Below are 22,376 nucleotides of genomic sequence, written 5' to 3' on the forward strand. Positions count from 1 at the left end.
TACCCCGCTTGGGCTCCTTGTTGTTGTTTTCATTTCTTTTCAAAGGAGGGGGGGGGTAACCCCTCCCCCCTTGAGTTTTCTTTCATTGCTTGTTAGCGGAGAAGTGTAGAATGCGAAGACCTTTTTTTTTTTTTTTTTTTTGCTTGTCATGACCTGTCATGACCCAAAATTAACCCTCACCCTTAACAAAACCTATAGCCCCTGCGGTATAAATTATTACAAGTCTGTACAAAAAGCACTCTAGTTATTTTAGGTGCTATGATAATGAATATGGCAACTGAGCAATGCATGAAGAGTAGGGTTCTTATTTACGCAAGCAGTATGAGGTCAAGATGTTCTCTGCAAAGAAATTGGGAGGGGGAGAAAAAAATGAATGAACCAAATTGGGGTGAGAACTGTTAATGAACCAAATTTTTCGTCACCTGTATTCATGGATCCTCTTCAGAATTTTATGAGCTATAATGTTCGATAAACAGAAGGTGATGCATGAAGACTTGATGACTTACGTGAAGAATTCTGTCGATGACCAAAAAAAAAAAAAAAAAAATCATGAATTTCTCCAAGGAATGGCTGAACCCGATATAACAATTACATACACCTCGATCGTCATTTCGAGCAAGCTTCTATTGGGTATGGGGTTTATAAACGCACCTAGCTGTGTTCCTCCACCCAGGTAAACAATAAGTGACACGTGGACAAGTACCCGCCTGATAGCAATATATATAGTGTACCTCGCGATCGCGCACCGTGCACCTGCTGCCCTACCGTTCGCATAGCTAGATCAACGCTTTCACGATAGTTGTTTAACGGAACGAAGAAGCGATTGAAGAGTTATAAACATGGCTCGTGACACCTCCAAGATATGCCTTTTCGATGTCGATGGAACGCTCACTGCATCTCGAAAGGTAAGTTGTCATTGCGATACATGGAATTGCAATTGTATGTAGAACTGACATTCTTGACGACGAGTAAAAATGTTCGGCAATTCGCTCCGTTTACACTGCTCAAGTTCTACTCAGTCCGATCCGATAATTACTGTGTCGGCTGTTCCTACCGTGGCCCAGCCAGCCAGGTGCAATGGCAATCCATTGCATTGTCAGTTTTATAGCTGCATTGGTCATTATGTAAGTGGAGACACACCCCTGTCGCTGTCACTGAGTTTCCAAATGTGTAGAATGTGTGTAGATTCTAGTCTGATTCGTCAAGGAAATTGTGTGTTTGCTAAGTAAGTGATAAAAATTTATGTGTAAATTTGATGTCATTTTCTATGTCATTTGACATTGACATTGTCACTCCGTCAGTATATTCACGTTCCAGCGTTAGCTAGTGTAATTTTAGCTGTTTTTATTTTATGCACAAATTAAGTCGCAGTTATATAATCGAAGATCTGATTGGTGAATATTCATATAAGGCTTGACACTTAACTTTTTCTTTTGGTGGCCAAACGATAAAATTTGGTGGCCAGATTCACAATCGAGCCACCAAATCATATCTTTTCTTAAAAAGTGGTGAGTCACATCTTGAGACAGTATTGTCAGAATAAGCCAAGTATTACATTTAGTAATACTGTGAAACACGATATATTCACGGCATGAAAATTTTGCGAATTGGAGCCGACTACCTTTCTCGCAGCATGAAATTTTCGCGAATTGCCACTGGCGTCCAATGCATATTGTGACGTGTAGGCAAGAACTTTCGCGTGCATTTTAATTTCGTGAATGTTGGGGCTTGCAAAATTCGCGAAATTAAAATGCACGCGAACATTCCTCGTTTTACAGTAGTATGCGCAAGATAGCATGATTTATAGTTTTAACACCCCCCCCCCCCCCTTCTCTTGCTTCTATCATTGACATTTTGATGGCACATGCAAAACCTCATGCCCAGATGCACTCTGGCCTTGCCATCTCTGTGAAGGGGTTTCTTGAGCCAGACTTGTTGGCTATAGCATCTACCAATGAAACAAATAGAAGCTTTGGCCTACAGACAAATCAGCTATTGCCCACAGTCAGCTCAGTATGTGGATATTTGTTGTTGCAAATATTTATGCATATCCTCTCCTTTGCTGCATTGTAACCATCATCATGGTTCAATCAAAATCTGAATTTGCAGGTCTTTAAAGCCAGGGAAAGGGGATTTTTATGCCAATTTACTTTCTCTCTTTTTTCAGAATGTGACTTTAGTTGTTTTTATGGAATAGATGATGACATCTTATATCATATGTTAAAAATACTAAGTGAATATGTAAAAATGTACTTGTTTAAAGCATCTTAATTGATTTGTGTCTTGTTTAATCTGCATCCAATTCAAGTTAACATTATAGTATGCACAAATCCATTTGATATCAAATTGTTATCACCCTCAGTAACTCGTACGACTTGCATATTATGTTTTCATTCTAAATCTCCAGATAATTGAGCCAGATATGGTTGAGTTCTTGGACAAGCTAACAGAGAAAATGACTGTTGGTCTGGTCGGAGGGTCAGATCTTGCAAAAATCAGTGAGCAAATGGGTGGCATGGACAGGATTCGTCAGTTTGACTTTGTCTTCGCTGAAAACGGCCTGGTAGCACTGAAGAAGGGTGAACATTTTGCAACCCAGGTGAGGCAGTAACTGTTTTGTTTTTGTTTTTTTTTTCATGGAAAAATATTGCACAACAGTAGCAGTCAAGTTTGATACAACTTTATGAAAGTGGTACTGCACAATATGAAGTAGACGCTTTGTAGATGATGGTACTGATTATCTTGAAATAGTTTTTCTAGCATAATGAAAGAGCACTTGACTAACCGCTTTCAGAAAGCAGGAGAATATTTGCTACCCATAACATATGTCAGTATCCAATTGATGGAATGTGTAATTTTCATGAAAAATGAATGTTTGTGGAATTTCCTTTGTATTTTCTCTATATTATTGTCTACACATGAAGCCATAACCTCTAGTAGTCTCCTCATCCAGCAGTTCCAACACCAAAACTTTAACAATTCATAACTTTTGCATCGATTAGATTGTCCAATTTTCCTCAAACTTTCACTGATGTGCTCTACTAATGTTGTTGCTTTCACTGAATCCACAGTTCTCTTTGGGTTTTGGTTTCCTTTAAAGGCATTGTTTACCATTTGCAGATGAAACAAAAACCCAGCTTTAGTGTTTTAAAATAGTTTTAAAATGTGAGTTAGGGATAGAAACAACCAGTGTAAAAAGTTGATCAGTATAATCAATGTTAAGAATTGTTAGATATACAAAATGTGAACAATAGTTAGAGTAAGATGATTTCTAGACTAAACCATCTACAGCTATGGTTTAGTTAGAAAAATAGTGATATCTCCCTATATTTTATGCTTTATTGCAAAATTTTTATATGGTAGGATATTTTGTGATACAACTGACCTACACATATGCATTAAATGTGATAGTTCAAACATTTTTATAATCACTGCTCTCAATGGTAAACATTACCTTAAAAGTTTAAAAGTGTTTTTTAAATTTCCACAGTTAGCAACTTGAAAAAAACAGTTGTGATATTTCAACATTTCTTAAAGAATCTACCATCACATTCATGATAAATGATGACATCCTTGACTTGTTGATGTGCAACAAAAGTCATTGTCCCTTTGATTTTTCTTCCTGGCAGAGTATACAAAAGTTTGTTGGTGAAGACAAGTTGCAAGAACTTATCAACTTCACTCTCAGGTATCTCTCAGGCATCACATTACCCATGAAAAGGTGAGAGGTCATCAGAAACAGGAAGTTTACGTTTTGTTTCTCTATTCTGTCGAGAGCATTACAAATGATATCAGCTGATCTATTGAAATGTGAATAGACTTGAACAAGTAATAGCAGGCATGGCATTCTGTAGACTTAAATCTGATTTCAGATTTTTTTTCTCATGTCTATACACATTTTGCTTTTTTTCCATGTATCAAAATCACCTGAAAGTTTTAATTTCCAATTTTTTCAACAAACTTCAGTATTATCCCTGAAATAGGGAAGTTTCTGTTATGTGTTATCAGCTTTGTGTCCATCTTTCAGCTTCTGGCTTCACACAATGATCTTTGACACTTAGCAATATCTGCAAGACTTTACAAGGGTTCCACAGATAATTGATTTTTATAGATTCTTCAGCCTTCATAGATATCGAAGAAAATTATATCTTTGGTTTTTTGTTTGTTTTTTTTTCTGAGGAGTACATCTCTATTTTTACGTGTATGCATTTTGATTCTGATGATTGTTATTATTACTAGTTGTAGTAGGAGTATATAATAGGGGTAGTATGGTATTACCATAATTGCATCATCATCGTAAACATCAGTGTTATCATTATCTTGTTATCATCACCAACATGGCTTTTGGTCACTTGTGTTTTTATGCCTCCGCCACGAAGTGGTGCCGGAGGCATTATGTTTTCGGGTTGTCCGTCCGTCCGTACGTACGTCCGTACGTACGTCCGTACGTACGTCCGTACGTACGTCCGTACGTACGTCCGTACGTCCGTCCGCTTTCGTTTACGCCATAACTTGAGTAATATTTACTGGAATTTTACCAAACTTGGTCCAAGTATGAAGTATGATGGGGCAATTATTTGATTAGATTTTGGGTGAAATCGGCTAAAGGTCAAAGGTCAAAGGTCAAGGTCAAATCATGAAATTGTATCCGTTTACGCGATAACTCAAGACTGGATGGAGCAAATTTCACCAAACTTTGTTGGAGGATGATGTATGATGGGACAATTACTTGATCAGTTTTTCAGTGAAATCGGACAGAGGTCAAAGGTCAAAGATCAAGGTCAAATCCTAAAATTTATCTGTTTACGTGATAACTCAAAACTGGATGAAGCAGCTTTCACCAAACTTGGTCCAAGGATGATGTATGATGGGACAATTAGTTGAGAAGATTTTAGTGACATTGGCAAGAGGTCAAAGGTCAAAAGGTCAAGGTCAAATGCTACAAATGTTGCAATTTCCCCCATATCTATGCAATGCCCAAAGGTATTTTCTTGAAACTTGGTGTGGACATGTACTACTGCGTAAAGATTCTCCAGAGAGAGTTTCATGTCATAAGGTCAAAGGTCAAAAGGTCAAAGGTTAGGTGAAAATGTTGCAATATCACTTTTCTTGCAAATGGTTCAATGTATCTTCGTGGAATTTGGTACATATGCATGTACTGTCTGGCAGGGATTATCTAGGGAATTTAGGGGTCAGGGGGTCAAAGGTCAAGGTCAACTCCTCAAAATTTTACTATTTCCCTTATATACTAGTATATGCAATGCTTGTATTATTAGTGTCAAAACTTAATACATGCATTACCTAATGAAGATTCTCCGGGGAAATTTCCAGCCAGAAGGTCAAAGGTTAAGGGTCAAAGGCCAGGTTTCAATGCCTCCCCCCCCCCCAAAAAAAAAAAAAAAAAAAAAAAACACACACACACAAAAACACACACAAAAAAAAATCTATTTTGTACCATCATCACACTCTTTCTTCATACCTTGGAAATTACTCAATGCATAAACTTCCCCAAAATTCCCCAAATATGTGTACTTGCACAATTATAGCAAACCCAGTTCAAGACATTTCTGACAAACATGTCATTTCAATATTTGGCAGTTATGTGAAACTGTCATGGATCACACATTGTGAAGACATTGTACTATACGCCTATTGGGAGAATCATGCATTATGGCGGAGGCATCAGTCGCCATAGCGACATTTCTAGTTAATGATTATAAAGTTTCTATGTTTCATTGATTATCCATTGAACTTTGCAGGGGAACATTCATAGAATTCAGGAATGGCATGTTGAACATATGTCCCATCGGGAGGAGCTGCAGCTATGCAGAGAGAGAAGTCTTTGCTGAATATGACAAGGTACGTCTCAGAATAACTTTTTGCTGGATATAGCTAGGTATATCTCAGAATGATAAACAATCTTGCATAGGAGAAACCTTCTTGGGAGTTTGCATAGATTTAGACCAAAACAGATAATGTCTGTGGCTAAGGCAATTACAAAAATGTGTGTCTATTACTGTTTTTAAAGCAAGAGAAAGTACCACTTGCTTTCTGCCATCAATCCCCCCTCCCCCATAAAGGAAGTTAATTTAATGAATATTAAATGAATAACCAGTGCTATCAGACTTCCTTGAAATAAATCAGTCCCATCTCAATGCATTCTCTGCACTTTTGAGTAAACATATTGCCATTTCTTCCATTCAAGTCATTGGACAATGTGATGTGATTGAATGCATTGACATTTACAAGTCATTTTTGAAGAGTTGTGGAGGCTACTAGAAGGGACCAAATGTAGCAGGTTGAATGCACTTGTTTTCAGCTAATGCAACACACTTTATACCTGCAGTGTTCTTAATGCCCTCCCCCTCCCATCTCCTGCCCCCAACAGTATAAGAGCAACACTCAAAGCTGAACACTAAACATGTAGATAAAACATTTTGGCAAACCTTGAATGCCACAGACTAATCCAATTTGCTAAATTGAATTCATGTGCCAGGATGTATTATTGTCTGACTATAACCACATAGCGCCAATAATTCATCCATTACGGTAAGTTAGGCAATGGATGTGCCAGCATTGTTACTTGTACGTCACAGAAATATTTGGACATGAACTTGACATTCAGAGATAACGCACCAATTTCCCACTTTACTTTGTGCCTGCATTCTATGCTGGTGATTCAATATGTCTAAGCTTGTTTGTCACTGAGAGAACATCATTTTGATATTTGGCAAGGGAGACAATTTTAGTCATAAGAAATAAGAAGATCCAGAAAAGAAAATGCAAATCAGTGTTTATGAAACCTAATTCCTTTTTTTGCTGGCAGGGATAGACAGAATAGATTTCCTTTGAAAAGATGAAGTAAGTAAGCACTGTCCCTTGATTTTGGCGACTCGGTAGTAAGATCTTTGTTATGATAGAGTCACTGTCCAAATTAAAGGTCAGACATTAAATTATACTTCATACAATCAATACATGGGTTTTCATATGACACCGCAACTTGTTCACACTTGAAATACAATGTATCACGAGCAGACTACAGCTTATGTACATGTGATTAGTAATTGAATATAATTCTGTCGTCAATATTAAAAATAGAATTCTTCCAATGAATTTAAAACATGGATTTGTTGCACAAATTTGAAGAAACACTATATTTCATCAATCTCTTCTCAAAGAAAAATTGTTGCACTTAGTGGGGGACTCAAGGAGTTTTGGGTTGCACTATTTGTTCTATCAGTCACTCTATTGTCATTCTGAACAGTTCATACCCTCAAGATCCATCTTTCATCTGAAGAGGGAATATGAATAATTAATTTGCTTTCTGGTATGTCTGTGCATGTGATGTTTTCATGTTTGTGATAATTAATGAATTTTGATACAATCACTCAAATATTCACTCACATTTCGAAGGTGTTGTAAGAGATCTATAAAGTGTAATCCATGTCACTGAATTGGCTAGGTACCATAATTTATGAAACTATCACGGTTCCTTTGATCCATATATCCTATTTATTCTGTTCGTATGCTTGATGGAATGGGTGCAGCATGTGGGCATAAAGTATAGGATGATACACAGCTGTTACCACTGGGATAGTGTTACCACAGATGTGCAAACAAGGGGAAATGATGAATGGATCTAATTAGTGACTTGATATGCCTGGTACTGATACATCAGACGTGTCAATCAAAATGTGGAGGACATAACATCATGAGAGTCTTGTTTTCTTCGTCTTCTTCTTCTTCTTCTTCTTCTTCTTCTTCTTCTTCTTCTTCTTCTTCTTCTTCTCCTCCTCCTTCTTCTCCTTTTTTTCCTTGTTCTTTTTTTAGTGCAGTCTGTGCAGCCTGTGTTGTGCAATTCAAATGTATCAAATCCAAGGTTGGTGTAAAGAGATTTTTTTCTTTTTTTGTTTTTGTTTATTTGAATTCATATGCAGAGTGATTACAAAGTCATTTCATGATGTCACTGATTTTTCAAACTGTGATTTTCTCAGGCTCATGGCATCAGGACCACGATGGTGCAGGCATTACGAAAGGAGTTCACAAAGGATGGCTTGGTATTCTCAATAGGTGAGATGATCATTGTAGCTTTAAAAACCCATTGAGGATGAGTCCCGAGTATACTCGGGCAGGTGTCTATGGGAAATGCGTGTTGTAGCAAAATCAGTCCTTCCTCAACGGGTTAAAGGTTTTATGACATACAAATGCATGCTGATTGTGTGGATGGATGACACCCTCAACATCACTTTTGCAGTGAAATGAATATCTAGAAACATTCAATATATTTTAAAATAATATTTCTTCTATTTTTCTTTAGATTACTTGGATACGCCCACAAAAAAAAAACCCTTCCAAACCAAGATTCTGGTTGTGACCTCATCTGTCAATCATTGTTAAAGTACTAATATGATTAACAAAAAACATTGGAATGCATCATCCCCGAGACCGAGCATAACTTGCATGTTCCCTCGCCATATCTTTTGTTAGTGGCATTAAAATCACAGAAACATGCAAGTTAGGCTGAGTCGAGGGGAAGGTGCATTTCAGTGTCTTTTGTTAAACAGATCAGTACTTTAGCAATGACTGACAGATGAGGTCACAACAGAAATATTGGTTTGGAAGGATTATTTGTGGGTGTATCCAAGTAATCTGAAGAAAAATAGAAGAAAAATTAGTTAAAAATACATGGAATGTTTCCAGATATTCGTTTAACTGCGAAAGTGATGTTGGGGGTATCATAAATCAACACAAATCAACATGCGTTTGTATGTCATAAAACCTTTAATCATGACTTATAGAGATTTGAGAAAGAACAAAGGCGTTAGAACATTGTGAGTTGGGCTGAAACTAAGCATTTCATCATGTCCGGTTAATGGTTGCTGGTCACTTTTCTTGCTGAGAGGATTATCCAAACAACCCTTCTGTGGTGTAATTAGGAGTCTGTACTTTTTACACAATTGTTAATCCGCCAAAGCAATCTTTACTTTACTCTACCGTACTAACCTTTACTGCAGAGAAAATACAGTTCAGAGAAAAAAAAATTCAAATGAAAGGAATGAGATTAACCCTAATCAGGCTGGGCTTTTTTGGCTATGCTACATCGGGGGGGGGCCCCTTCAGATCTCGCCTATGGAACGCGTGATCGCGCCGAAAATCGGCACACGCGACGCCCGCGACATATACTATCAAAATGTATGGTTGCTTTCTCCGAAAAATTTTTCTTATATTTTATATTAATTAATTATTGTAATTTATGCATAAAATCAGTTTTGGGCTCTAAATCACGTATTAATGCTCTAATTAAGCTAATTTCTTTTTTAAAATGTTTCTTGTATCACTCTCCTGAGACATAGGATAAAAAAAAATCTGTATCAAAATTAATTTCTTATGTATTTGATTGTTTTTTTAATTTCTTATGTATTTCCTTGTTTTTCAACCTTTTGTTTTTGTTTGTTTTTTGGCCAAAATTTGTCACAGACATTTTTCGAAGCTTTATTATGCTAAAATAAATTAATTTCGTCCATTCTAAGTCAAGATATGAATTTTTATGTGAATTAATTAAAAAAACACAATTTGCATTGGATTTGTACTCAAAATCACGTTTTGGAGCAATTTTGGGGTTGACAAATTTTTTTCGAGCGGGCGTCGCGTCAAAACGGTAAGCGCGGGTGCAACAATTTTGGTCTCAAAAGTTGCGCGATACTTGAAAGAAAAAAGTCATGAAACATCGCGGCGGGAGCTTATCGCGCTGCGAATATATTGCGCGAAACGTCGAGGGGGGCGGATTCAGCCCCCCCCCCCCCCCCAGCCTGATTAGGGTTAAAGTAGCCGGTCATATATTCTGTTTAGCTGATTAGATGAAGAGGAGAAGAGGCCTTCAAGGACAGCATGAACAGGTGGCTCAATGTATGCCAAAAAGTGACTCACACATAGAGTTATGTTCATTTTATGAAATATAGTATTTTTTCCCTGTGGCATCCATTGACAATCTGTAGTCCACTGATCAGCTGCATGCCATTCATGTAATCATGATACAATCATGCTATGATGTCTTTGATCTACAATTGACATTCACAGCCTCCTTGGGTGATGCAATGTGACTGTCGTCAATGACAAGTTGTATAATTTCTCAAATAGGGAGTACACCAGCGTACATTTTGTCAGTGGTAGGCTAGGCATCTTACGTATCTATTGTGTGCCCATATTGTATTTGCCTATAATGTAGGTGGAGGATGCAGCTATTGTCTTTGCTGTTACACATACTGAATATATAATGTGGCAACACTATTGTCTTTGCTAAGCGATACGTCTGATGTAGCGAGACTGCAAACGGAAGCGTCCATGTGCATCCATTGTTCGTAGTCTCGCCACATCAGACATTAAGTGTGACAGTAAAGCCCATAGCTGCATCCTCAGTCTAGATTGTGGGCTAATGTGGCATGTACTTACATAGCTTTCGTGCTTTGTACTTGCATGCCTGGAGGGAGGTGTTTTGATGGGTTGTTAAATTCACAAAGTTTTGTGACAAAAAAACGAAACCCCCACAAAATATTTAGCAACTGCAGTAATTTTGTAATGTGTCTGGGATGGAATGTCTTGCTTCAAACTTAGACACCATGAAAATGCGTTGTTATGGTTTGCTGGCTTGTAATAATTGCTTGTCAGAGCTAATAGCATTAAACGACATTCATATCAAGTTTGCCATTAGACTCTATGTATTGACGGGCTCCACACTTGACAAAGAATTTGTTTGTTAATGTGTTTCTACACATGCTTCAAATGCTTTGGAATTTTGTGAGCTTGAATGCAAAATTTGAAGAATAACATGTCTTCTAAACACATCAAATCATGCATGGCCAGTCACCATCCAGACATGTTTTCCATTTATGTTTTTCTTTCTAGTTTTTCTTGACTCTGGGTACGATGCAAGTGAATTCTGAACCTTTTCTTAACAACTTTGTGTTCATGGTGCATTGTTTGTGTATACATACACACGCTCTACATGTTGTATGTATATCTGGTGTATGTGGAGCTGCGTGTTTGATTTACAGGCCACACTGTTTGATGAAAGCATGAATTTCAAATTTCAAGGGACAGAATTCTAGGTTACTGGAAGGATGATGATATAAGACTGAAGATGACTTATTTGATATTTATATTGATATGATTGATAATCGGATATTATGGTCATAGGAAAAATTATATGTATATTTGATAAAAATTCAAAGAGAATATTTTGTTTCTTATTTCTCTCATCCATTGTAGCCTGCTATAGGAAAAACTCATTCTTAGCACAAATGCTGCCTCGATAAAATCTCTTTAAAGCCACAGCCTCGTTTTTGTTTTTGTTTTTTCTTACATGGAGCTTCAACGCTCTTTGATTTTTACATCCCTGGGTAATCTGGGTAACTGCAAACTTACATTCACTCGTAAACATTGCATCAGACAAGACTCTACATGTATGTGTGCACATGTGTATGTGCGTGCATTGCAGGGGCATGTATTGTGGGGGCAAAGTTTGTTTAATCTTTCATGCAAGTTCCCTGGATACAATGACACAACCTTTGGCCCTGTTTAGTCTGCGGACTTGTATAATCTCCAGACTGTAGTTGTATTTTTGTGTGTGTCTGTGTGTGGTTTTATTGTTTGTGTTGTTTTACAAATGCATCAAACTTGTGCTGTTTCATCTAAACATGCACCACTATATCATGTAACATTGCTGATATATGTGACTTATACTAGCGTGTAAAAACAACGACAACAACAAAAACCGGCACTGCAGCATGCATGCTTTTATTATCATTTTATTAAAAGTACTGTAACATGCGAGGATCAGTGTGACATTGGTAGCATATCAGCCTCTCTATAGTGCAGACTCCCATTTCACATAAACAACAAACTTGTCAGTAAATGTGTTTTACTCCAAATTTATTGTGTCAGCCTAAATGCAAACTCCTATCATGTTCTTCATGAATGCATTTCTACTGAATGTCGTGAGTGGGCAGGGGATATCTGAAGGTGTTTTATAATCAAGCTCTCTTCAGTTCTGGGTGCATGCTTGCTATCTTCATAGTTTAAAGACATTATTTACCAGTTGCAGATGAAACAAAAACCCAGCATCAGAGCTTCAAAATAGTTCTAACATATGAGTTAGGGATAGAAACAACCAATGTAAAAATGTTAATCAGTATAATCATTGTCAAGTATTGTTAAATATACAAAATGTGAACAACACTTATTGTAAAATTGTTTCGAGACGAAACCGTCTACAGTTATGGTTTATTGAGAAAGATAGTGATATCTCCTTATATTTCAGCTTTATTGCATAATTCGTATGTGGTAGGATGTTTTGTAATACAACTGACCTACACATTATGCATCAAATGTGATAAAGTCCCTCAAACATTTTTTAAATCACTGCTCCCAATGGTAAACAGTACCTTTCACCTCTGAAACACATTTTGAGGATGTGGAGTCTATTTTGATGTCATGTTATTGTGTAAGGTGCATGCAGGTACTTGGGTATTCTTGCACATGTTTTATAAAACAAGCTCAAATGTCACCAAAGTTGCATGTTTTACTGCCAGGCCTTGGAGATTGTAAACTCTTTGTGTTCTACCCCCTGTGTGCCACTTTATTCTGAGGCCGAAATGCATGAGTGCTTAAATTTGAAATTGTTCTGCTTTTCAAAGCTCTGTAACTTGTTGCCACAGTATTTATGCTAGAAATGCAGTACAACAAAGTCATAGATAAATTGCAACCTTTGCTGTTATTTTGATTTTCTGACAAAGCTATGCATGGCTATACTGCTATTTCTCAAGCTCTCAGTGAGTAGATGTGTGTTTGACCAAAATAAGCAAAGTTTGCATGCACTGACATCTGAGTTGGGAGTGCGAAGGTGGTACTCAAAGGCCCGAATTCACAAATTTGGTTTAAATCTAAACCGTGGTTTATGCAAATTTCTTCTGCATAAATACGATGGACAGATTGCGTATACATGCCAACAGACGTCCCAGTAACAAACGTGTGCGCATTCCAAAGGTATGTCTATTTCACGCTTATTTTAAACCAAGGTCTAAATTTGTACTATGGTTCAAAGGGGAAGGCTAGTAACTGAACAGTGGGAATCAGTGGGAATGCTGGAGGATGATTGTTCCAATCCCTGTGGGATTCATTTAAGAGTACATTATATATTCATTGTTGTGTGAAAATTATTTGCTTCAGAATGGTCTCATATTCAAGTAATGTGCAGTTTAATGTTTCCAGGTTAGCGTGCCTGGTCAGTGACGGGGCATTAATCTGCACATTACTTGAATATGAGACCGTTCTGAAGCAAATAATTTTCACACAACAGTAGATATATAATGTACTCTTAAAGGGTGTGTACAGTTCTGGTCGAGGTGAGGATTTAGCTTTTAATGTTTTGCGAGATATTCAGAAACCACTCTATGAGATGTCAAAGAGCATGCAATTCTAAGGGGTATCAAAAGTATATTCGATGAAAATCGGTTTTGAAATGGCTGAGATATTTAAAAACAAGGTGAAACAAAGAGATCCTAATAAAGTTGTGGCATGTCGCCTTTTATTATTAGCACTTGTTTGGATATCTCAGCCATTTGAAAACCAATTTTCATCAAATAAATGTTGAATCCTTCTTAAAATTACATGCTCTTTCATATTTCATAAGAGGCTTTTCATTATCTCACTTAGGAATGTTCAAAACATGAATCCCCACCTCAACCAGTACTGTACAGTCCCTTTAAATTAATCCCACAAGGATTTGAACATCATCCCTCAGCATTCCTAGTGATTCCCACTGATCGGTTACTAGCCATCCCCTTTAAACCAGCGTCCTGTTTCATAAAGCTTGTTTTCAGTAACAACTGCCACATTTCTATAACAATTTTGCTCTCAGCCAATTAGATGCAAGGATTTCAGTAGCTTATAACAACTATCGTAATTTGTTACTGATAACAAGTTTTATGAAACGGGGCCGAGGTTTAAACCACCTTTGTGAATTCGGGCCAAAGAGTAGAACAGGTGTCTGAAATATACAGTACTTTGCAAGGGATCAGAGAGGAGACTATTTCTGTGTGCAAACACTTGGTACCTCTAGATGTGTTCAGACACGTGTTTCAGAAATTATGTGATCAGATGACAAGCAAGTTTGTTGTTAGTGGGAAAGCGTTCATTTGTGTGTGTGTGGGGGGGGGGGGGTGAGGCAGAGAGGGAGAGAGAGAAAGAGAGAGGGGTGTTAATGTAGTGCACCTGTTCTTGCTTGAAGGGAGAAGGGTTATAAAGTATTTTGTTTGATTCACCATCTACAGCCCATTATTTTTTGAGGTAGAATTCTTGCGGTCGGCTACACGTCACTTCCGGTTGACTGGAGTGAAAACAAACAGCTTGCAAGCGCTAAAGCCTGCATAATGCGCATACTGCATGCTGTGCATGTGCGACGCGTATGTGCAACTCTACGCAGACATGGGGACTGTTTTTCATTATTCATTTTGTCATTTGTGCCATCATTCATGAGATACATGCATCATGTCTTGCCAGCATGAGCAGTATTCTAAAAATCTGGATCCTGTCGATCGATTGGTCCCGGTATTTTGCCAAGTTGAAGGCAACCGGACTGGACCTGTGCCTGTATGAAATCGCGGCAGGACTCTGGATCAACGACCCGACAAAATGGCCAGATGTGCAGTAGAGCCTCTTTGAGTAGGCCCTACCCCGATATCTACGCTTACTTAGTACCTCATAGAAACTTCAGGTAGGTCTATAGGCCTAACGTTAGTACTGTAGTAGGCTTAGGGTAGGGCCTAATTTAGGGTAGGCCTAAGGCCTAATCCTGCCGCCCGCACAGCTACAGTAGTACAGCTTGCGCTAGCGCTATGCTCGCGGGGCACCCCGGCAGAAAACACGTACAGCGTTACCACTCCAGGCTCACGCGACTGTTTGTTTTCACTCCACCGCTATCCATGACCCCGTGACACGCAAAATACCCGGATGTCCGACCATGAGAATACAATTTCCAAAGTTCTTACACTGGACTGTCAGTAGTATCGAATGAAGTGATGGCAACAGTTTGGGGTCTTGTGTTTGTTTATTTGTTTGTTTTGCTTAGTTTTTAAGCTAATTTATGACAACATCAAGACCTGATAGGGAATTAGTCAACAATCCCACACCCTTCTCAACCACAACTTCTTTGTAGGCTATTCAACTTCTTTTCAACAGCCAACATCATGAACCCTTGAAACATGTAACAAGAAGGACTACCAGTAATCATAAAGTCAGGCACTCCAGAGTAATAAAAGCAACAACATCAAATTGATGTTTTCTTGTTTTATATAAAGATGGAGTTATTGTGTTTTGTGAAATTTCAGCATGGAATGAGTGTTCATAGCATTTTGCTAGCAGGACTGACAGTAAACTACAATACGTGTACAACTGGCTTTATTGTATGGGATACAATGTAGATTGTGATGATTTATAATGCTTGGCTTTATAATAAAAAAAAAAAGATACCTGCAGGAACTACAATAATGACATAGCATTTTGATTTCTTTTTCTTTCCCACATAAATTACATGCTACTTTGAAAATAATCACTAAAATCCTTGAAAAAAACTGCACCGTCATTCGCTCATTTCCTGTGCATGACAGTTGATAGCGAGTCATCTTTTCATTTGGCTCAAGAGCTGATCTTCCTTGGTTAACCCATTGAGGATGAGTCCCGAGTATACACGGGCAGGTGTCTGTGGGAAATGCGTGTTGCAGCAAAATCAGTTCATCCTCAACGGGTTAAAGAGTATACCTATCTGTATCACACACACACATAATTGTTTGGAATACCATTGACAGTGTACATGATGTAGGCAGTGTTAATAGACATCACAATATTATGAAGGTTTTTATTGCAATCAGCAGATATATATTTTGTTATAATGTAAACATGCTTGGACTGGAGTGAAATTTGCTTTGTCATGGTGGGGAGGCTGTTTTGTACACACTAATGTTTGGTTAATATTTTATGCAGAGTGTTCACAGATGTAGTATGCCTTCACACACATGTTCTTTTTGATATGTACATATGTATGTATCAATGAATGCATAACTAGTGTTGAAATGTCACATTTTCAGAGCATGTACAGTTATGTAATGTTATCTGTCGCAAGGATTGATGTCCTGTTGTTTATGATCAACATTCATGTGATAGATCTTTTTAAAAAGATATCCACAATTACCACAAGAGCAGGAAGATCTCTGCCACAAGATCCTTTGTTTTTTCCATAAATCATGCCTCAGCGTGTCGCAACAGGATGCCTTTGTGTGGCTTTGCCAGTTCATGTGGCTGTGGGTATTATTAGGTGATCCGAGTATCCTCTCGGATCACCTTCTGTATCTGTACTGATTCTTTGTTCTTCTTCTTTTTCTTCTTCTTTCTCCGCAAAAGTTGTGTAGAGGTAATCTCGGAAAGTCCTCCTCCTATCAATGTCAAAATTATACCATACATGTATCATGTCCCAAAGACGATCCTCCTAATAAAATCATAGTGATTAGTCGACCGTGACGTCACTATGACGTCATTATATGAAAACACATTTTCATTCATATCTCATTAATGGAATAGAATTTTGCAATGAAATCTACGTCACATACATTTCAAATTATGCGCATTTTACTCATATTCTCAAAATTCATATTTTCTCTTAAAACGTGCGCGTACGCGCGCGTTGAAATATTTGTATGCTCAAATCGAGCTCAAATTTTTTTTTGCACACGTTTCAGATCATTTGGAGCATTTTTTGAAAAATTGAAAAAATCGGACGGACGCGTACGCGCGCGCACATATTCGCACACACAGCTCATATGCAATGGAAATTTCCCGGTTTTTTACACTAATCGGATGCCTGAAATGTCAAGGAATATTTCTACCAAGTTTCAAGTCAATCCGTCTCAATATGACGTCATACGGGCCCGTCAAAGTTGAAATTCCGCGCGCGCGTCAATGGCGATATACAGTGCAACGATGCCAAAAAAAACGCCAATTTTAAATCCGATTTTAATCGTCAGGATGGACGGTAACCCCCCATTTTCTTTACATATTCTGAAAGCTGATGAGTTGGACATGTTATTTCATGGGTTGGCGATGCTGGCAAAATGATTAAAAGATATCAAATTTCTTTATAAAGTAAAAAAAGTAAATTTTCAAAATTACGTCATCAAATTTCAAGTTCACTCGAGCGTATCTCACTTATCCTTTGCCAATTTACACCCAGATTTCAGTATGTTGTAGCTTAATATATGATCTTTCATTAATATTATTACAACATTTTGATTGGATGACGGCATCACCTCGTAAAAAGGGATTGAAAGTAATATTGTCAAATTTGATCAGTTTACGTGTTATCTCTATGGGAGAGCAGTTTTTCTGGCAGTGAAAATTGACATGACTCTCTTTTTTGAGCACTAGCTCACTTATGCTTTGATGAATTTCTCCCAGATTTTAGTATGTTGTAGCTGAGACTTTGGGCTATCGTAAGTGTGCCCTCCATTTTTTCATACGATGTCGGCATCACGTCGAAAAACTGGGTTGAAAATGGCACGAGGCTTCGATGCAGCGTCATTTTGCCTAATACACAGGGCCTATGGAGAATGAAATAGGTCATTGCGTAGCGCATCCGACTCGTAATCCTAAGGTCCCTGGTTCGAGGCTCACCCCTGCCAATTTTTTTATGCCTCCGCCACGAAGTGGTGCCGGAGGCATTATGTTTTCGGGTTGTCCGTCCGTCCGTACGTACGTCCGTACGTACGTCCGTACGTACATCCGTACGTCCGTACGTCTGTACGTCCGTACGTCCGTACGTCCGTCCGCTTTCGTTTACGCGATAACTTGAGTAATATTTACTGGAATTTTACCAAACTTGGTCCAAGTATGAAGTATGATGGGGCAACGATTTGATAAGATTTTGGGTGAAATCGGCTAAAGGTCAAAGGTCAAAGGTCAAGGTCAAATCATGAAATTGTATCCGTTTACGCGATAACTCAAGACTGTATGGAGCAAATTTCACCAAACTTTGTTGGAGGATGATGTATGATGGGACAATTACTTGATTAGTTTTTCAGTGAAATCGGACAGAGGTCAAAGGTCAAAGATCAAGGTCAAATCCTAAAATTTATCTGTTTATGTGATAACTCAAAACTGGATGAAGCAGCTTTCACCAAACTTGGTCCAAGGATGATGTATGATGGGACAATTAGTTGAGTAGATTCTAGTGACATTGACAAGAGGTCAAAGGTCAAAAGGTCAAGGTCAAATGCTAAAAATGTTGCTATTTCCCCCATATCTATGCAATGCCCGCAGTTATTTTCTTGAAACTTAGTGTAGACATGTACTACTGCGTAAGGATTCTCCAGAGAGAGTTTCATGTCATAAGGTCAAAGGTCAAAAGGTCAAAGGTTAGGTGAAAATGTTGCAATATCACTTTTCTCGCAAATGGTTCAATGTATCTTCATGGAACATGGTACATATGCATGTACTGACTGGCAGGGATTATCTAGGGAATTTAGGGGTCATGGGTCAATAGTCAGGGGTTCAAAGGTCAAGGTCAACTCCTCAAAATGTTACTTCTGTATTTCCCTCATACTAGTATATGCAATGATTGCATTATTAGTTTTAAAAGTGTTTAATATATGTACATGTATTACTTGATGGAGATTCTCTTGGAAATTTCCGAAAAGGTCAAAGGTTAAGGGTCAAAGGTCAGGTTTAAATGAAAAAAAATATTTTGTACTGTAATTACACTCTTTCTTCATACCTTGAAAATTATACTCAATGCATAAACTTATAATGAGGTCGGTGAGAAGTCAAGTAAAAATTTTCAATTCCCCAAATATGTGTACCTGCACTCTTTAATAGACAATTATCGCAAACCCAGTTCGTGGAAAGTGAACATTCAAGATATTTCTGACAAACCTGTTATTTCAATATTTTGCCAGTTATGTGAAACTGTCATCACACATTGTCAAGACATTGTACTATACACCTATTGGGAGAATCATGCATTATGGCGGAGGCATCAGTCGCCGTAGCGACATTTCTAGTTTTTTCTAAACACTTTTGTTCTTTTTTTCTTTAGTTAATCTTAATCTCCCTTTCCTTACTTTATCTTTTTCTGATTTTTTTATGCTTCTCCTTCAAATTTCTAGAAAATAACATAATTTTTTCTTTATTTTTCTTTCTTTGTACTACTTTCTGTGCAATAGATGAACAACAACAATGGCTATCAATCCCATATTTTGCACATGTTTAGTACATGTCACGTACATTATTTCATAAAATAACAACTACTTGATCGGACACCATCTTGGGTATGTAAATTAGGGTCAAAGGTCATAAATGTTTCATCCTGTATCTTGGTGAATACATGTCCTCCCTTTCCCATATTTTGCACACGCAAAGACCATGTTACAAGAATCATTTCATAAAATAATCACTTTTTGCTTAGACGCCATCATGGGTGTGCAAAGTGAGGTCAAAGGTCAAATATACTTCATTCTGTATTTCCGTTAGTGTATACGGAATTCGGTACCAAAGATGGCAGGTCTCACTCCCTTTTCTATTAAAATGAGAATACAAACATCACACGGCCAATGTCCCGTCAACACAGATGAAACCTGCATGGTCATGAATATTGGGATCAGGACGGAAATCATTGATTTTCGAAGAAATCGGATCACCTAATTTGTCAGTGTTGACAAATTCCAAGTCTAGTTATGTTTTAGGTCTGTATGCAAGGCTGTTCAAGCACTTGTCCATACATACTACAGTATAGAAGTAACTGTTTTCAAGTTGTTAAAATCACCTTGGCAAAGCTCAAAGCCACTGTTTCGGAGTATGGTACCTCAATTTCAGATTTATTCAACTTTGCTAACTGAGCAGTGTGACAATGTTCAAATCCATGGGGAAAACAACTCATGTGCTCCAGTTTGTCAATGTTTTTTAGAATTATACTTTCTGTCTATAGAGATTATAAGGGTGTAATGTGGTGTATTACAATTCTTAGAGACCAGTCATAGAATGATTTTGTTGTTTTACCACTTCTGTTTATAAGATGGGAAATATTGAGTATATTATGATAAGTCTGGTTACACACATAGTATTTTCACTCTTTGATATCATTCAGCCAAACTGGAAACATTGTTAAACGGTGTCTTTAGGGGACTTGATTACAATGCGTATCTTTACTGTTCATGTGCATATTCAATGTCTGGTCATATCAGCATAACTTGTAAAGATTTTTGGGGTCCCCTCGTAAGATGGAAGCTTATTGGTCATTAACAACTGAAAATGCCTCTTTATTGCCTGGATGAGAGACATTCTCTGATAAACAGAAAAAATGTATTAAAAAAAAAAAGGTAATGGTATAACACATTAAGCAAGGTTACATCAAGAAGTTAGAAGTGAGTACCCAGATGTCAGTGTTGCCAGCATTTTTGTAATTTGATTTGTTTCTTTCTTTCTTTTTGTGTCCCCAAGGTGGCCAAATTAGCATAGATGCCTTCCCCAAAGGATGGGACAAGACATACTGCCTCCAATTCTTAGAGAATGATTTCAAGGAAATCTACTTCTTTGGGGACAAAACATATGAGGTAAGACAACAATTACTACTGTTAGTAACACTTGCTTCTTTGAACTCATTCATTTATTTCAAGATCACATGTTTCACTACAGGTGTATAATTATGTACTAGGGGTTACGAAAAACATTTCCACTTTTGTCAGATAATACTGTCATTGATATGAGTAAAAGCTGAATAGTGTACAATTTTGTACAATTTTGAGGTGATTTGACTGTGAAAGCTTGAATCAATTTCATCATAGCCATGATGAATTGTAAAGTTGAGTTCCAGCTTTTGGTCAAATTTGAATCCTCTGTACAAAACTGAACTTTATACAAGAAAAATGAAGTGTACAACTGTATGTCAATGTGTGCTTACAATGACCCTGAACAATAAACAGGAATGCCACGAATACCACCTTTTCAGAACTCTGCTGTTCTGGTCTCTCGCTCCAAGCTGGAGTTACCTCCATGCTCCAAGGCGCATGAATGCTTGATTAATAATTCATGATGGATTGCCCTAGGCACTGCTAGTCTGAATTCATTGTAAAGGGTAAAATGCATGCACATGAAAAAAAGTAAGCACATGTTTTAATGTTTTAGAAACTACGGTCCCCACTCGTAGTTTCGCTCCGGGTAGACACAATACTAGTACTCAATGAACTTGTGAGTTAGCGTGAACCTCGCTTCCCCTTCGCTTCTGGGTCAACCTCCAGCTGCGCTATTTTGTATGGGCATAAGGTCATAGCGAAGACATAGCGAAGACTCTGCACTTCGGGTATAATCATCAAGCACGATGCACTCATAAGTTGTATCTTAAAGTTTGGGTGTGCGTGTGAACCCATGTCATGAATTCACAAATGGAGCTAATCATTGACAGTTAAGTTTTTGACCTAAACTTCAAGTTTGGTAACTACAAAATGTGTGAATGTAACTGATATAGGCCTAAACTCAGCACGTTGTGTCAACATGTACAAAGAGTAAGAAGAACATTATGAGAGAAAAACAAGACGATATCATAAGAGTATAAATTGTCTTACCTGATATATTATTTCATGTGTTTTGTTTTGCCACATTTTGTTTGTTTTGGGGTTTTTTCCTGCTATTTTGTTTGTTTGTTTGTTTTTGTTTTTTTCAGGGTGGCAATGACCATGAAATCTTCATGGATCCCAGGACCAAAGGATCCACAGTGACAAGTCCTGCTGACACCAAGGAACAAGTTTCCAAACTATTCAATCTATAATCCAATTAATTTAATGGCAAACTAGTCAAAAAACAATTGAAATAAACCTCTTCCTTCAGCTCTGTTCAATTTTGACATCAGTATCGATTGAAAAAAAAAAGTGAATTCCAGAAAGTGAAAATATTGTCTCTCAGTCATATGCAATATGAAAAATTACCCCGTTTTTCATTTCTGTTCGAACGAAAAACAACTGTTGGACATTTGTGTGTGTGTGTGTGTGTGTGCGTGTGTGTGTGTGTGTGTGCTGTGTGTTAAGAATGGCAGATAAAGTTAGGTATGGATTGATCAGTGACATACACTTGAATCAGGACTGTTTCATGATTATATGCACATTGAAAATGCCAAACACATGGTTCAATGCTGCTTCAGATGAATGCCAAAATACGTCAGGTAAACCTGTTCTTTTTGAGGTTCAGCAACATCGAATTTAGCAATAATATGGTATACGCCCTTAATCCATGACATCATGTCGGCCAGAATTGTGTAATCTTGTGATTACTATGTCAATCAAGAT

The 22,376-nt window shown here is 37.6% G+C and overlaps 1 protein-coding gene across 1 annotated transcript; it reads left to right on the forward strand.

The window, feature by feature from the left end:
• Window positions 1-796: 796 nt before the first annotated feature.
• Window positions 797-22,073, forward strand: LOC140231391 (uncharacterized). Its single transcript, XM_072311516.1, has 7 exons — window positions 797-905; window positions 2,408-2,599; window positions 3,630-3,721; window positions 5,760-5,859; window positions 7,995-8,070; window positions 20,539-20,651; window positions 21,758-22,073. Exons 1-7 carry the CDS (start codon window positions 840-842, stop codon window positions 21,860-21,862), a joined length of 744 nt encoding a protein of 247 aa, XP_072167617.1. The 5' UTR covers window positions 797-839; the 3' UTR covers window positions 21,863-22,073.
• The last annotated feature ends 303 nt before the right edge of the window (window positions 22,074-22,376 follow it).

This window comes from Diadema setosum, chromosome 8 (assembly GCF_964275005.1).
Source record: "Diadema setosum chromosome 8, eeDiaSeto1, whole genome shotgun sequence".
Classification (NCBI taxonomy): domain Eukaryota; kingdom Metazoa; phylum Echinodermata; class Echinoidea; order Diadematoida; family Diadematidae; genus Diadema; species Diadema setosum.

What these genes read in the sequence shown, in the direction of transcription:
- LOC140231391 (XM_072311516.1), top strand. Translation starts at nt 840, where the DNA reads ATGGCTCGTGACACCTCCAAGATATGCCTTTTCGATGTCGATGGAACG. An exon ending in CGCTCACTGCATCTCGAAAG is followed by an intron (nt 906 to 2,407) that starts GTAAGTTGTCAT and finishes CTAAATCTCCAG; the next exon opens with ATAATTGAGCCAGATATGGT. An exon ending in GTGAACATTTTGCAACCCAG is followed by an intron (nt 2,600 to 3,629) that starts GTGAGGCAGTAA and finishes TCTTCCTGGCAG; the next exon opens with AGTATACAAAAGTTTGTTGG.